Consider the following 13,293-nt stretch of genomic DNA (forward strand, 5'->3'; position numbering starts at 1 on the left):
CTACCTGGGCACGTATACAAGTAATCATGGGAAGGGGTCTAATGAGTCTTGTTTTGGCAGAGTTCAGCGTCTTGAAGTTACTGGAGCTGACCTTGGGCAGCCAGCCTGAGCTATCCCCTCACCTCCAGCGCCTTTCCTGCCTCCTGATTGGGCAAAGTCCAAGGCACGCATTGGGCTCAGAGTTGTGAAACTTGGTGACTCGAGTCAGACTCAAAGAACCATTATTCTAGTCCAGTGATCCAGAATATCTCCAAGGTCATTTCTGATTCAGTAATTTGGACAGGGATTTCGAGTTTGGTTCAGAGACAACTAGTTACGTAGCTTGAGTAGGTAGGTGCTATAACGGTGCTTACTTAAAATGTATATATCGAAGCAATGATTCAATTCTGTGTTTTAATTCTTACCTAAGAGACTACCGATTTAGGGATATTCGTGCTAGGTAACTCGGGATTATTAAGGTACTCAACCTACTGATTCGACTCGAACTCGTGGCCGGTTGTCGAACCCGACCAGGCACGCTGCGTCGTCTTGGACTGTCAGGTACTGCACCTTGGATATGGGCTGCATCCAGATGGAAGATTCCACAACCACCTCGGAGCCTTACATCGCTATTGTCACGATCTGGTTAATATTGATTATGGATTAAAGATATTACAAACAGTTAATATTCAGCTATAATCAAAAATATAATCTTTTTTTTCCCTAAACATATATTACGTACTAAGGCCCTTCATAGTACTAACTTAGTAAGTAAGAAAGAATGATTATATAATCATACTCATACAGTATCAGAATTAACATGGAATCAAAACCTATTCATACATATTAAAAAAAAAAAAAAAAAAAAAAAAAAAAAAATTATTATATAGCTTAGATGACTCAGTATCACAAGAGACTTTATTATGTATATAAAGTCTTTTCCAATATCACAATATCTCTGACTCTGACTGAACAGTTTTCCCAGCTCCTGTCTGACTCCGTCGCGTGTGGGTGTCCAACTAACCACTACGAGTTAGACCACAGATGCTGGATCATCCGACGAGTCCGACCTGCTTATGTTTCAAATCCTTTGCACAAAAGTTGAGTTTTTGATTGAGAGACGAGTTTCCCGTCCATCCCCACTGCACCACCGCCACCCTTTCCTAATTGAAATGGAATCGCTTGACTAACTCAATTAACTATAACTAAGTAACTAGTTAGTTAACGTTATGTCCTATGAGTCAGCGGGCTTTAGGAAAACATACCTAGACTACTAATCAATTATCTGGAACCAGAGAATTCCAGCATTCGCGGCCCGGACCCATTCTAAACCTTGTCTTTCTAGCTAGGTCCTTCTCATGTGCTTTCTCTTCTCACTCGTGGCAAACTTTAACATCTCGAATTGCAGTCAGCTTCCCGAATGGCCGTCCGTCTGAAGTCGCTCCTTTCACGCCCGGATATAATTCAGAACAGTCGCGGAGACTCCAGTTGGCCATAGCTATGAGGGGCCCACACCAGCTGGATAGCTACTCTGGAAGTACACATTTCCCGAATTGCCGGCCGGTCATTGCCCTAATGGGTCAACCTCTTGAGTCTTGACATTCACTCCTCCACCAATGGAGATTCAACCCGATGGATTCTATCCGAAGCCCGCCCCATCTGTGATGATCTGATAGACTCGCGGGCCAATCGCGGATCCCTATACCTCGTAGGCCCACCATATGTCGCCATGTTAGACTTCCCTGACTTGTAGGTTGTCTGCTCCCCTTATGCCTAGTATTCCAGCACCAGCCGCTCTCTCCCAAACCAAGCGGACGGACCTTACGCAGCCATGTCTAGGTGTCCGGAATTGACGAGAGCCGGTCCGACATCCTGGTAGTCCGTATAAGAATTCCACAGATGCCCACATTCCTGGCCATTCCTCCCATGAATCAAGATAAACGCCGGTTTCCTTACTCCGCCTCTAAATGCCCAGCTCTCCTTTCAAGGTTATTGTCGTGGGTGGTGGCCCGGTCGGCCTTACTGCGGCGCATGCACTCGCCCGCGCTGGCATCGACTTTGTCGTGCTCGAACGCCGAGACTCAGTACTCCACGATCAAGGTGCCAGTCTGGTCCTTGGAGCCCCATCTCTGCGCATTATGCACCAGCTAGGTCTGCTCGACCAGTTGTTAGCCATTGGGGCGGAACTTCGCCAGGTCCAGGCGTATACACGAGAGGGACAGGTATTCCGCAATACCAACCCTTTCCAAATCATGCGGAGAAAGTACGTACTGCGTCCCGCTTTACCTGACAGCTCCCTCGATGGTGTCGGCGGAAAACTGACACTGACAGTCATGGGATCGCCCCGGTCGCGTTCCATCGCGCACACTTGATCCAGACCCTATACAATTTGCTTCCGGACAAGGCCAAGGCAAAATACCTATTCAGTAAAAGGGTCAGCGATATCGAGTCAAGCGACACCGGGGTTCGAGTCACCTGCGCTGATGGGACCTCGTTCGAAGGATCTATGGTCCTTGGAGCCGACGGCGTTCACAGCAAAACCCGGCAGTTGATGCGCCAACTCGCCCTGGCCGCAGACCCCACTCGGAGTTGGGATGCCGCAAAACCCTTCAAAGCCGAGTACAAATGCTTGTGGTGCAGCTTTCCCCGACGGACTGACGTCGGACATGCCACTGAAACCCAAAGCAAAAACTATTCGGTCATGTACCTCTCCGGGCGCGATCGTGGATGGATCTTCCTTTACGAGCGTTTGCCACAGCCAACTTCCGATCGAGTAGACTACACGACGGAAGATATCGAGGCAATGGCGGCACGGTTTGCCGATTTTCCTATCACCGATACTCTGAAGGTGAAAGACGTGTACACGGAGCGGTCCACCTCGGGCATGGCCAACCTGGAGGAAGGCATTCTGCAGCACTGGGGTTGGGGACGGATCGTTCTCGCGGGAGACGCTTGTCACAAATACACCCCCAACGCTGGACTAGGTTTCAATAATGGCATTAAGGACGTGGTGGTACTGTGCAACGGGTTGCACAAGGCGCTGCAGAGCGCAGCAGGTGGATCGTTAGACGCTGCCACGCTCGGTCAGATATTCAACGAATATGAAGAAGAACGCGCTGGGCCAGTTCGTTCGGATGCGGGACAATCTGCGAGGACAACGCGATTGCATGCGTGGGCCAACACGCTATACTTCCTTGCAGCGCGGTACATCCTGTCGTGGGAGGTCGTTGAAGGGTTTCTGATCAACTTCCTAGGCGCACGTGCGATGAAGCAGTGCCCTGTGCTGGGGTACGCGCCTGCTACGGAGCCGTTCGTGGGGGCCGTAAAGTGGGATCACCCGTTGCCAGCGATAGACCAGGAGCTAGCGTGTTGAACACATGGAGTCGGTGTTACGTGATTCTATACCTTGATGAGAACTGAGAACCTCCTCTCTTCGCTGATTTTCCCCCATGACTTTGCCAACGCATGATGTCAACCTGCATAGAGCCCCTCTTGCGAGAGCAGTTGCCCAGCGGCTTATTCACTTTGCACCCTGACGATTTCTCCGAACAGGGAAATTTTCCTATGGAATCGTAGATGCAGCAATATGTGTGGACAATTTGTGACGGGTTTTGCTGCGTGTCAGATGCGGGGATTCAGCTGACCAGTTCCCCTCATCCACTCCGCATTCTGCAGTTGAATCAATCACTCAATTCATGTCGATCTCGTCCCTGCAGATCACGGACATACCACTTCACCTCCGTTTCCATTACTGCTGCAGACGGAATGATTCGGACGAGTCTCGGTGCATCAAACCCCGATGTTACACTTTTTTCCACGTATGGATGGATGCGCTCGTCAAGCGCTGGCGCTTCATATCAACCCTACTCTGCAAGCTCTGTGATCTTCAGACGAACTCAATCACCCACCATAGTCTATGAGATATCCAACCACAATGAAGGTTTCCAGCCTCCCAATCTTAACCTTCCTCCCGACCTCCCTCGCCACAACCATCTACCTGGCGGGGGACTCCACCATGGCCACCGGTGGTGGTGGCTCCGACACAGCTGGTACCTCCCTCCTACCCATCACCGCTTCTTTCAACTAACAACTAATCAGGCTGGGGTGACTACGTCGCCCAATACCTGAGCAACTCAAGCGGCATCACCGTCTCCAATCAAGCCGTAGCCGGGCGTAGCGCCCGGTCTTACACGCGCGAAGGCCGCTTCGATGACATCGCCAGCACGCTTGAAGCGGGCGACTATGTTATCATCGAATTCGGCCACAACGACGGTGGCTCGCTCTCAACCAGCGACAACGGCCGCACCGACTGTTCCGGCACAGGCTCCGAAGTATGCTACTCGGAATACGATGGCGTCAACGAAACCATCCTCACCTTCCCCGCGTACCTCGAGAACGCCTCCAATACGTTTAAGAAGATCGGTGCAACCGTCATCATCTCCTCGCAGACGCCCAATAATCCTTGGGAAACGGGCACTTTCGTGGATGACCCGCCGCGGTTCGTCGGGTACGCGGAAATCGCCGCAGATACAGCGGACACGTCGTACGTGAATCATTTTGATTACACGGATCAGGTATATGAGGCGTTGGGGGCGGATACCGTGGATGCGTATTTTCCGATCGATCATACGCATACCAGTGCGGCCGGGGCGAATGTCGTTGCTAAGGCGTTCCTGAGGGGGGTTGTTTGTGGAAAGTTGAGTTTGGCGGATGAGTTGGTGACGGATGATTTGGAGTTGGATGAGTATGAGTGTTTGGATGAGTAGATGTGGTGCTACGACATGTGCCGAGGATAGCTATTAGGGCGAAGTATCGGCGATTGGGTCGAGAGTTAGGAATCACATTTAAACTCCCCTTGTTGAATCATGAATGGACATGATGGCGAACTGTTCATGCTGAGTTTTGACATTAGTTCTACTACGACACAATGATTTATGTTTCAGAAGCTGTCCTACCTAGATAAGGAATAACCACACATAGATACCCAATACTACCTATCAACCAAATTTGCATTGCATGGTATCTTTCACCTTTCCGCACTCTTTTTGAACCCTGGGGCTACTATAGTACGCCTTAGTGAGAGAGGAGATGAAGCCATTCTATCCTCATGTGCACCACATGACAAAGGCCATCTAGCACTGTGCTATATTGAAGGTATCCCTATTGCAAGTCAGAAACATGTTTTCGGAAAGATACAGAATAATATCGGAATGAGACAGCACAAACCGTTCAAGGAGATTAGTAGTACTAGTATACTACTACTTGTCTACCTTATCAGAAAATCCACTCACTGACCAACCAAGCAATAGTAGCTGTCGGTGGAGCGAGCAAAGCTCGGAGCAGCTGCTCTTTCAGTTAGAGCAGGATCAATTCTATCCCATCACGCATACCTTCATAACGTGATACGCATACTAAATAGCCTCCTGCATATTGCCTTATCAACGAGCAAACCGAGATAATGTCAGAACATGTGAAGGCATGAATGACCCCATCTCCACCCTCTCATATCTCCCTGCTTCAACCCAAAATAGAGCAAAGCGCAGATCCCCGTCGGATATCCCGGACATGGAATTCCCCGGTCGCAAACACCCCTCTTTCACATGTGAAGGACAGTAAGCGGAGCTAGTATGCCCGATAACTAGTGATGCATAGTATAGTATAGGACAATCACGTCAGGAAAGGTGCTGGTGGTGGGGAAACTATATTCCTCGGGGTACTGGTAAGTAGTACCCTACGTACGTACTTACGACCTTGGCAACCGTTACGCTAATAATCTGAACAACTTGGTAAGTAACTAAGCTACTCGGCTTCTAATCGGGCTAAGGTTGGCCAAGCTCCCGGTAATGAAATTGTTTAATATACTACCGTAGAGGGTTATCTACATATCCCGCATGATTCAAGTAGATGAGTTGATCCGTGGTTGACGTGAGCGTGCTTTTCCCGTGGTGGTGAGTTTTACGTGATCTTATTACGCCACGGCATGGTGGAACGAGCCGTGCAGAGTGTCCCGGTCAGTAGTAACAGTTCTTCGGGAATTTAGTGTGGGAGAAAGTTAATCTAATCAATTGAAACTGACTTGGAAGTTGAAGTGGGATGGATGGACGGGTCGGGGATTCTTCGGTGCTATTGCTGCTCTCACTCTCATTAGTCTACATTCTTCAAGACTGATACACGTCAAAACATGCCTCACGAACTCTTTCAAAATCAGACTAGCATATGTACTTCGCCAGTTACTATTGAAAACTATGTACAAATTCATTCCATCTTAGCTATATCCAGTCCAGATTATCACTGTACTGCACCAGTAATGCTCTACGAGCATTCACTAATGTAGATCGTATACCATCTATGAGCTGTCGTACTGTCAAGCAGGGTGCCGTCATTCCCGTCCGTCGAATCCACCCCCACAACTTCGGTCACGTCCGACGTAGTCACCGTCACATCATTGCCGCTGGTGATCCAGTACTCCGGGCTGAAGTGGTGGTAGCCCAGCAGCTCGGGAGGAAGCTTGGGCACGATGTCGTCGGTGTGGGTGACGCGGTAGTTGCTGCCCATGTTTTGGTCCGTGATGTAGTCGGCTAAGGCAAGGTTGCCGATACGAGGTTGGCCGAAGTTGTACTGTCCATTATGTTAGATGACTATTCTGAAAATGAAGGGAACGGGAGATGGATAGAGTGTTGTGGGGGTAGGCTACCAGGTCAAGAGTGTATCCGGCGTTTCGGAGCACAGTGGCCGCAATGGCCGCCAATGCAGCGCCGTAGCTGTGTCCGGTGAACACGATGGAGTAGTCTGGATAGCTGGAGACAGCAGCCTCCACCTTGGATGTGATGGTGTCGGCGATGACTTCCCAGGCCTCGTAGAAGCCCTTGTGCATCTCACAGCCATCACAGATGCTGCTTACGGAGGTGAGGCCGAAGTCCAAGTCGGCAATCCAGTTCGAGATGTCGGAACTACCCCGGAGAGCCAGAACGATTAACTCGTTTGTAGGGTCAACGGCGATGAACCCAGTCGGGTCGCCGTAGCTGCTGCTGCTAGGGGGGTGTGAGCTGGTGACAACTAGAAAAGACGCTGAGGTAACTTGGCTTACTCGTCAAACTCATCAATAGTCGTGGCACCGGCTGCCTCGACAAGAGGGCAGTTGCCTACATCGCAGGTCAGAGTCGTGCCGGTGGATTCTATGTTGGAGGAGCAGTAAGCTGCTGCGCTGTATTGGGCGAAGAGGTCGATGTTGTCCAAGACGGTAGAGGAGATGTCTGAGCGAGGTTAGTAGGTTCACGGTTCACAAGATGTATTGGAGAGTGTTACCTCTACGCTGCATCGGAGCAGGTGCGGGAGCAGCATGGGCCAGCACAGATAGGGCTGCAAAAACCCCAAATTCCCTGCGGAAGAACATCTTGAGAGCCAGGTAATACAGCGCTGGATATTCTTGGGAAAGATCTGCGACTTTCTAGAGATTTACCTACGGTGGCGTGGCCCCCTTTATAGATCAGATGAACTGGGGATCCGACGGCTGTCAACGGCCCATCGTTGTCACCAACGTCTCCGAGAAGGTATTCGAACTGAATTAGACTCGGTGCACCGACCGGAGAGTCGCAAACAAAAGCAATTGTGACTAACGCTCCTGGCGCTGCGAAAGGAAAAGCCAGGATTTAACCCCCATGTGCTTTATAAACCGCCAATCAACAGGCATGTCTGGCCCGGGGCGTGCCATGGTCGTGAGGAATTCGTGCTGGCATGTCAGGCTGCAAGGGGCTAAGGAACCAATGGCCCTCTGGCTCTCAGTCACGCAGGGAGAGAACAGACATTTGCGGAGTGCCGCCATGCGCTCGGCCGCGTGTGCCGGACAAAATTGGATGTAAAAAGTCCACGACCCGCAATGTTTCTAGAAAGCCCCTACCGCTACTCTGTATTCAACCCCATCTGCGCCTGGCTGAGTTGGGCTTAACAAGCGGGGGCCATATATTAATACGTCTGCTCTGCTTCCGCCAATTAAAATAGGGGTACAAATGAAACTAGGTTTAACCAGAGAAGGGGCCGTAAATAGGAGGTTAAAAGCTTAGTTCGGGTGAAGAAGTGGGTGTGATTTCGGATGACCAGGCTAGCGTGCCTGCAGGAGCTCGGTAGTCAGCCAGGTGACAGGGTGAGCTTGATGCATGATCGTACAGGGGTGTGGATCCTGCGACTGCAAGAACTAGATAGGATGAGGACATCGACTGCGTTGTTGCATGTTATCTAGCATAGAACTGCAGCCTTATCGACTGGTCGGATGGACGACGGTCTCCGATGAGCTTCCTTGACAGACGGACTGACATGTGAAGACCGCGAAGGGATGAGGTGAGAGCTGCAGCGGTGGTGATGGAGATAGAGTTCGGCTGCTGAATGACTGACCCCTTGCCGTCAACAATAAACGCCCGGATTTACGCGCTTGACCGTCGGGGCAAGAGGGTTTTTTGAAGCTCGCCGGTCCATCTGTTCAGCGGCTGTCAAGAATCCCTTGACCATTGCACCAGCCCTGTATTGTGATAAGCAAACAGTGGGGGCCATTGATCTCAGAAAAAGTCATTTTGAGATGAGACTTTGCAAGGGCTGGTGTTCTGGACACGTGGTCTGCTCAGGTCAGGAACTTACTTTGCTCCAGAATTTCAAAAAGACTCGAGGCAGCTGATTCATGACCGAGACGTTAATTACTAGGGCTACGACAGAGTAGTAATTTGGTCAAGAGCAGGATTGTTTGTTCGGTTCAAAATGGATAGGGATGACTCCTGCAATTTCCCCAGCGTTGGATAAGGATCCGAAGTATATATTGTGGGTCACTGAGCATCAACAAGGGTGTTTTACCCTAAGAAACTGTGACTAGGAATGATCCTCAATCAATCCTGTCCTGACCTTCCACCAGAAATTAGGCTCATCAAGTTGTTTCGCCCACTTCAACACAAACTGCCAATTTTGACGGACAATAAAGCGATTGGACTGAGGCGGTTGTGGCTGACTCGGGAGTGCCCAACCCAACAAACAAACAACAGTTAGAATGGTGTAACTTCGGACATTTGTAGGCAATAGGGTTTCAGCTAGCCCACCAGTAACGGCTCTGACAAGCTATTGCACGCCACGGCCCCAATATTAGCAACCTAAAAGCATAATACGACGGAATAACCCCGAACGTGTGGTGCGGTGAAGAAGAAGCGGGAACCAAAAAGAAAAAGCAAAAAAGATGCGTCCCGGGAGAGGATCGAACTCTCAACCTCACGATTAACAGTCGTACGCGCTAACCTTTAATGATGAATTAGTAACTGATTGTGTGGATGAATTTGATGAAGGGTAAGCTTACCAATTGCGCCACCGAGACTACTCGTTGGAAAGCCGCCTGACGGTTTAATACATATATGGCATAGCAGTCCCAACCTGAACAAAGCATTGTACCTTTTTTTACTTTCGGACTCACACCCTTGAAAAGATCTGCGTCTGATGCCGAGCCAACCGCTGAGCCTTCACCTCGCACTCCACGACAACAGGAACAAACCAACTAATATCGCAGCACAATCTAATACCGATACCTAAGGAGACTTAGCAAATGGCTGTTTTGCGCTGATAGAAGCGGACAGCGGAGCACCGTAACTGCCTGTCTCAGCAACACGCACTAGATCTGTTTTAGGAAAGCGAAGTTGATGTACTGTTAATACCCAAGTTCAATTGTTTTACACGATGGTCCTATATTCAGTCACTAGAGTAGATCTTAGAAAATACTATTACTTGGTACTATACCCTACGACTCAAGCGTAATCATATTTTCTAAAGCTTACGGATTCAACCATAAATATTCAAGCGTGACTAGTGAAGCCCAATCAAGTACGTATACACTCCGATTAAAGCATATAGAAGGCTCACACATATTGCTCGTAGGTGTGGCAAAGTCAACCAACTGTATGCATAGTATCGCGCAAGGATGAGGGACCTTTGCTCGTTTTAGACTTATGGAGGTAAAGCAGGTCCGTATTTCCTCATAAAATATTCGACCAAGTTGAAGATGAATATATAAATATGGAAGTATTACTACTAGAGTGCCGCCGCAGACAGACCATCTTTCCTCTCTCCCTCCTCCATAGCATACAACTGCTCCACCAAAGGCACAATCGACTCCCTCAAATCCCGAAACCACAGCCTCAGCATTCTCTTCACCTTTCCTGAATCGCACGAATAATGCATATCCCTTATTCTCGCCCCCGGACTCCCAACCGCAACCCGCTTCGAAGCAGCAGGAATATTCTCTCTCACCACATCCGCAATCTCCTGCGTATCGTACGGGCCCTCCGTGACCAGAAACCGCTGATGGGAGGGTAAATCGACCGTCAACGCGCACAGACATGTCTCTGCTAGATCCTGCACATCGACCCAGACTAGTAATAATTAGTTAGTTATTTCGCTTACTACGTTGCTTGTGTAGAGTAGCTACTTACCAGGTGCCTTTGTCGGCGGGATTTCATTCCCGCCCTTCGCTACCTCCCACACAATCCCATTACTGGCATTCAGATACTTAAGCGATGAAATCGGATGGATCATCTTCCCGAAGACCATCCCAGGACAAAGTGTGACAAGCTGGAAGTCCACATCATTCTCCTTGATGTATGTCCATGCAGTCCGTTCCGCTAGGACCTTGGACGCGCGGTACGCCACAGCCTACATTCACCCCCGTGTCAGCAACCAACAACCACCATCAACAACATGAAAACACAAACTCACCACATTATCAGTATCTCTCCCCTCCTCATACCCCAGTGGACTCCAATCCTCCTCCGTATAAACCTTCCCAGGCTGCAACCCCAACGCCGCATCATATACCGCCGCAAATGACGACATGATCACCAACTTCTTCACACTCTCACACTGCTTTGCAGTCTCACACGCAACCCTCGTCCCCTGTATCGCCGGACGGAGCAATCGCTCCTCAAACTGCCCCGGCTCCGCATCATAGGTGAACGCCGACGCGAGATGCAGGATTGCGTCGCAGCCCGCCGCTGCGGGGAGAAACTGCGCTAGGTCTGTGGGGTCGGGAACGACCACGAGGTCCAGGGATATCTCAAGGTGGGGGACTCCTGCGGCATTGAGGGCGGAAAGCGTCGCTGTGGCTTTTTCGGCGCTGCGCACGGTGCCTCGGATGGAGTGGCCGGCGCGGAGGAGTGTGGCGATGCAGTGTGTTGCTATGAAGCCGTTGGCGCCGGTTATGAGAGTTAGCATTTTGGCGATGGTAGAATTAGTGTGAATAGCTGTAGAGGATACGGATAGGGCTGGGTGTAGTAGATATGGGTTACGGTGGTTTATATACATTGTGTAGTATATTGTTGTGTTTACTCGAGTGGAGCCGTCGCATAGATTAGACTCAGCGGTTATGAACTACTAACTAGTACACATATCGAAAGTCGACAACCCCCTCATCATCGCCCTCACTCCGCAGCCGTTCTTCCATGCGACTCCCCGCTGCCCGGCCTAAGCGGTTAGCCCGCGCGTTCCGACGGCCGTAGACCACCCGCAGCATGGTGGAGATGATGATTGCGCCGGCGTTGACGGCGACGATCGTGATCTTGGCGGGGATGTACCTGTTCAGATAAGTAAGGATATTAGATGTGATAGTTCAAGGATATGCATACCCTGGAGCATCGCGGGATTGAAATGTCTGCGGCCCGATGACGTTGGCGATGCTGAAACCGGCCGAGACGAGTGTACTTCCTGCTACCTATGTGGCAGTTCATGTTAGCTGCTATTGAATTGAAACTAGTATGGGTCTTTTACCTTCATGGTATACCCCTTGTAGTTCGCACCAGTCCACGCGAAAATCAAGGCTAGCGGTGCAACAGTCTATTCCAGTCAGTATACACCCTTCTTTTCACATCTGGAGCAACCTACCGTGTTCACAAGGTATATTCCCGCCAAACAACCCCCCTGATTCGACGACGGCAGAAAAGACATCAGACATGCTCCAAGCAAAGTAGGAATCAGGAGAACGTTAATCGCCAGCCAGCGCGAATATCCCCGCGCAATGGCCATCGTAGACGCCATAGTAGCAACGATGCTAACCACCCCAGAAGGCATATTAAGCAGCGCACTCTCCTTCGAGTCATATCCAAAGTCCTTGATCAAAATGGATGAGAACGTCGTGATAACCCCACTGGGAATAGTAATGAGAATAGTCAAAAGCACCAAGAGCGCAGTCTGGAGATCTGCGAATGCCTCGAGCAGCGATATCGCGCGAAAGACTTTCTCACCCACACCAGCCTGGTCTTGTCGGAGGCGCTCCTCCACGCGAACCTTCTCGGATGTGCTCAGGAAGCGCGCTTCAGATAGTGTTGCCGGTAGAATGAACAGGACAAGAAGTGCTACGAGGACGTTTACTGCTCCGATCACTACAAACATGATCCGCCAGCCGTGGAATGACATCGACGCCGGTGCATGCTGCGCCGCGAAAGATATTAATCCGCCGATGATCTGCCCGGTGCCGAGTCCGCAGTACCAGAGGCCATAGCGAGGGGTGGATTCGGCCCGGGTGTACCACATGCTTGTGTACATGGTTAGGGCGGGGGCTGTATGTGTAGTATTAGCACTGGGCATAGAAGATAGATAGTGTTGATCGCACCGATCACAGCTTCTAGTGTGCCAAGAAGCACTCGTAGAGACATCATGCCTGCAAAATTCTGGGCTGCGGCAGAGCAGCAGAGGAGGACTCCCCAGCAGAGGATGTTAAATCCGAGGACTTTGGTGATGGGGTATCGTTGGAGTAAGAACCCTTTCAATGATCAGTGATACGGACACGGTGAAGGAACGAATGGAACATACCCTGAGGGATCTCGGCCACGGCATAAGCAATGAAGAATCCCGTAGCCAGCCAGGAGAAGTCATTGCCCTTCATTCCAAGATCGTCTTGCATGCCCATGACATTAGCGTACTGTCACCGTCAGCATCGGCATCTGTGCAAATCTTTAGATGAAAATCGGGACATACATTCAAGGCCACCTTATCCAGAAACTGCAAAAAATACGTTAAGAACATAATCGGCAGTATGCGCCAATCGATCCGACGCAACAGTGCGGAATCATCGTGCAGATCGCCGAGGCCATAGTCGATAGTGGCCAGCTTTTCCTCTTTGGTATCAGACATGGTGTTTGTGCAGCAAGGATGGCATGTTCCATCGAAAGGCCGTCGAGAAGCGGCGGAATGGCATGATGGGCTGTCTTAAAGAGGCTGTCCCTGTACACAGTGAGGGTTACAATGTCCCCTATCACTGGCTGGGGCGATCGGTGCGATAAGCTGCACTACTGCTGCACC

At 50.3% G+C, this 13,293-nt stretch overlaps 5 protein-coding genes and 1 non-coding gene across 6 annotated transcripts; 2 read left to right on the plus strand and 4 right to left on the minus strand.

Annotated features, from left to right (window-relative positions):
• Window positions 1-1,515: 1,515 nt before the first annotated feature.
• Window positions 1,516-3,454, plus strand: BO85DRAFT_104417 (FAD-dependent oxidoreductase). The gene is made up of 2 exons (XM_025653802.1): window positions 1,516-2,242; window positions 2,311-3,454. The coding sequence occupies exons 1-2, from the start codon at window positions 1,947-1,949 to the stop codon at window positions 3,350-3,352; spliced, it is 1,338 nt and encodes a 445-aa protein (XP_025512410.1). The 5' UTR covers window positions 1,516-1,946; the 3' UTR covers window positions 3,353-3,454.
• A 459-nt stretch (window positions 3,455-3,913) lies between these two features.
• Window positions 3,914-4,745, plus strand: BO85DRAFT_491210 (rhamnogalacturonan acetylesterase RgaE; the record flags this gene model as incomplete). Its single annotated transcript, XM_025663701.1, has 2 exons — window positions 3,914-4,028; window positions 4,078-4,745. The coding sequence occupies 2 exons, from the start codon at window positions 3,914-3,916 to the stop codon at window positions 4,743-4,745; spliced, it is 783 nt and encodes a 260-aa protein (XP_025512411.1).
• Window positions 4,746-6,154: 1,409 nt separating this feature from the next.
• BO85DRAFT_403916 (lipase family protein) lies at window positions 6,155-7,479 on the minus strand. The gene is made up of 4 exons (XM_025657253.1): window positions 7,285-7,479; window positions 7,067-7,232; window positions 6,674-7,010; window positions 6,155-6,597 (listed from the first exon to the last, which is right to left on the minus strand). Exons 1-4 carry the CDS (start codon window positions 7,370-7,372, stop codon window positions 6,292-6,294), a joined length of 897 nt encoding a protein of 298 aa, XP_025512412.1. The 5' UTR covers window positions 7,373-7,479; the 3' UTR covers window positions 6,155-6,291.
• Window positions 7,480-9,193: 1,714 nt separating this feature from the next.
• BO85DRAFT_t231 lies at window positions 9,194-9,325 on the minus strand. The gene has a single exon. It is a non-coding gene; the product is annotated as a tRNA-Sec (tRNA).
• A 707-nt stretch (window positions 9,326-10,032) lies between these two features.
• Window positions 10,033-11,211, minus strand: BO85DRAFT_500485 (cinnamoyl-CoA reductase; the record flags this gene model as incomplete). Its single annotated transcript, XM_025664126.1, has 3 exons — window positions 10,033-10,373; window positions 10,434-10,653; window positions 10,717-11,211. 3 exons carry the CDS (start codon window positions 11,209-11,211, stop codon window positions 10,033-10,035), a joined length of 1,056 nt encoding a protein of 351 aa, XP_025512413.1.
• Window positions 11,212-11,374: 163 nt separating this feature from the next.
• BO85DRAFT_491213 (allantoate permease) lies at window positions 11,375-13,125 on the minus strand (the record flags this gene model as incomplete). The annotated part of the gene is made up of 7 exons (XM_025663702.1): window positions 11,375-11,570; window positions 11,622-11,707; window positions 11,764-11,829; window positions 11,878-12,551; window positions 12,605-12,754; window positions 12,805-12,913; window positions 12,970-13,125. 7 exons carry the CDS (start codon window positions 13,123-13,125, stop codon window positions 11,375-11,377), a joined length of 1,437 nt encoding a protein of 478 aa, XP_025512414.1.
• Between the last annotated feature and the right edge of the window lie 168 nt (window positions 13,126-13,293).

Source organism: Aspergillus piperis (genome assembly GCF_003184755.1).
Source record: "Aspergillus piperis CBS 112811 unplaced genomic scaffold BO85scaffold_19, whole genome shotgun sequence".
Lineage (NCBI taxonomy): Eukaryota > Fungi > Ascomycota > Eurotiomycetes > Eurotiales > Aspergillaceae > Aspergillus > Aspergillus piperis.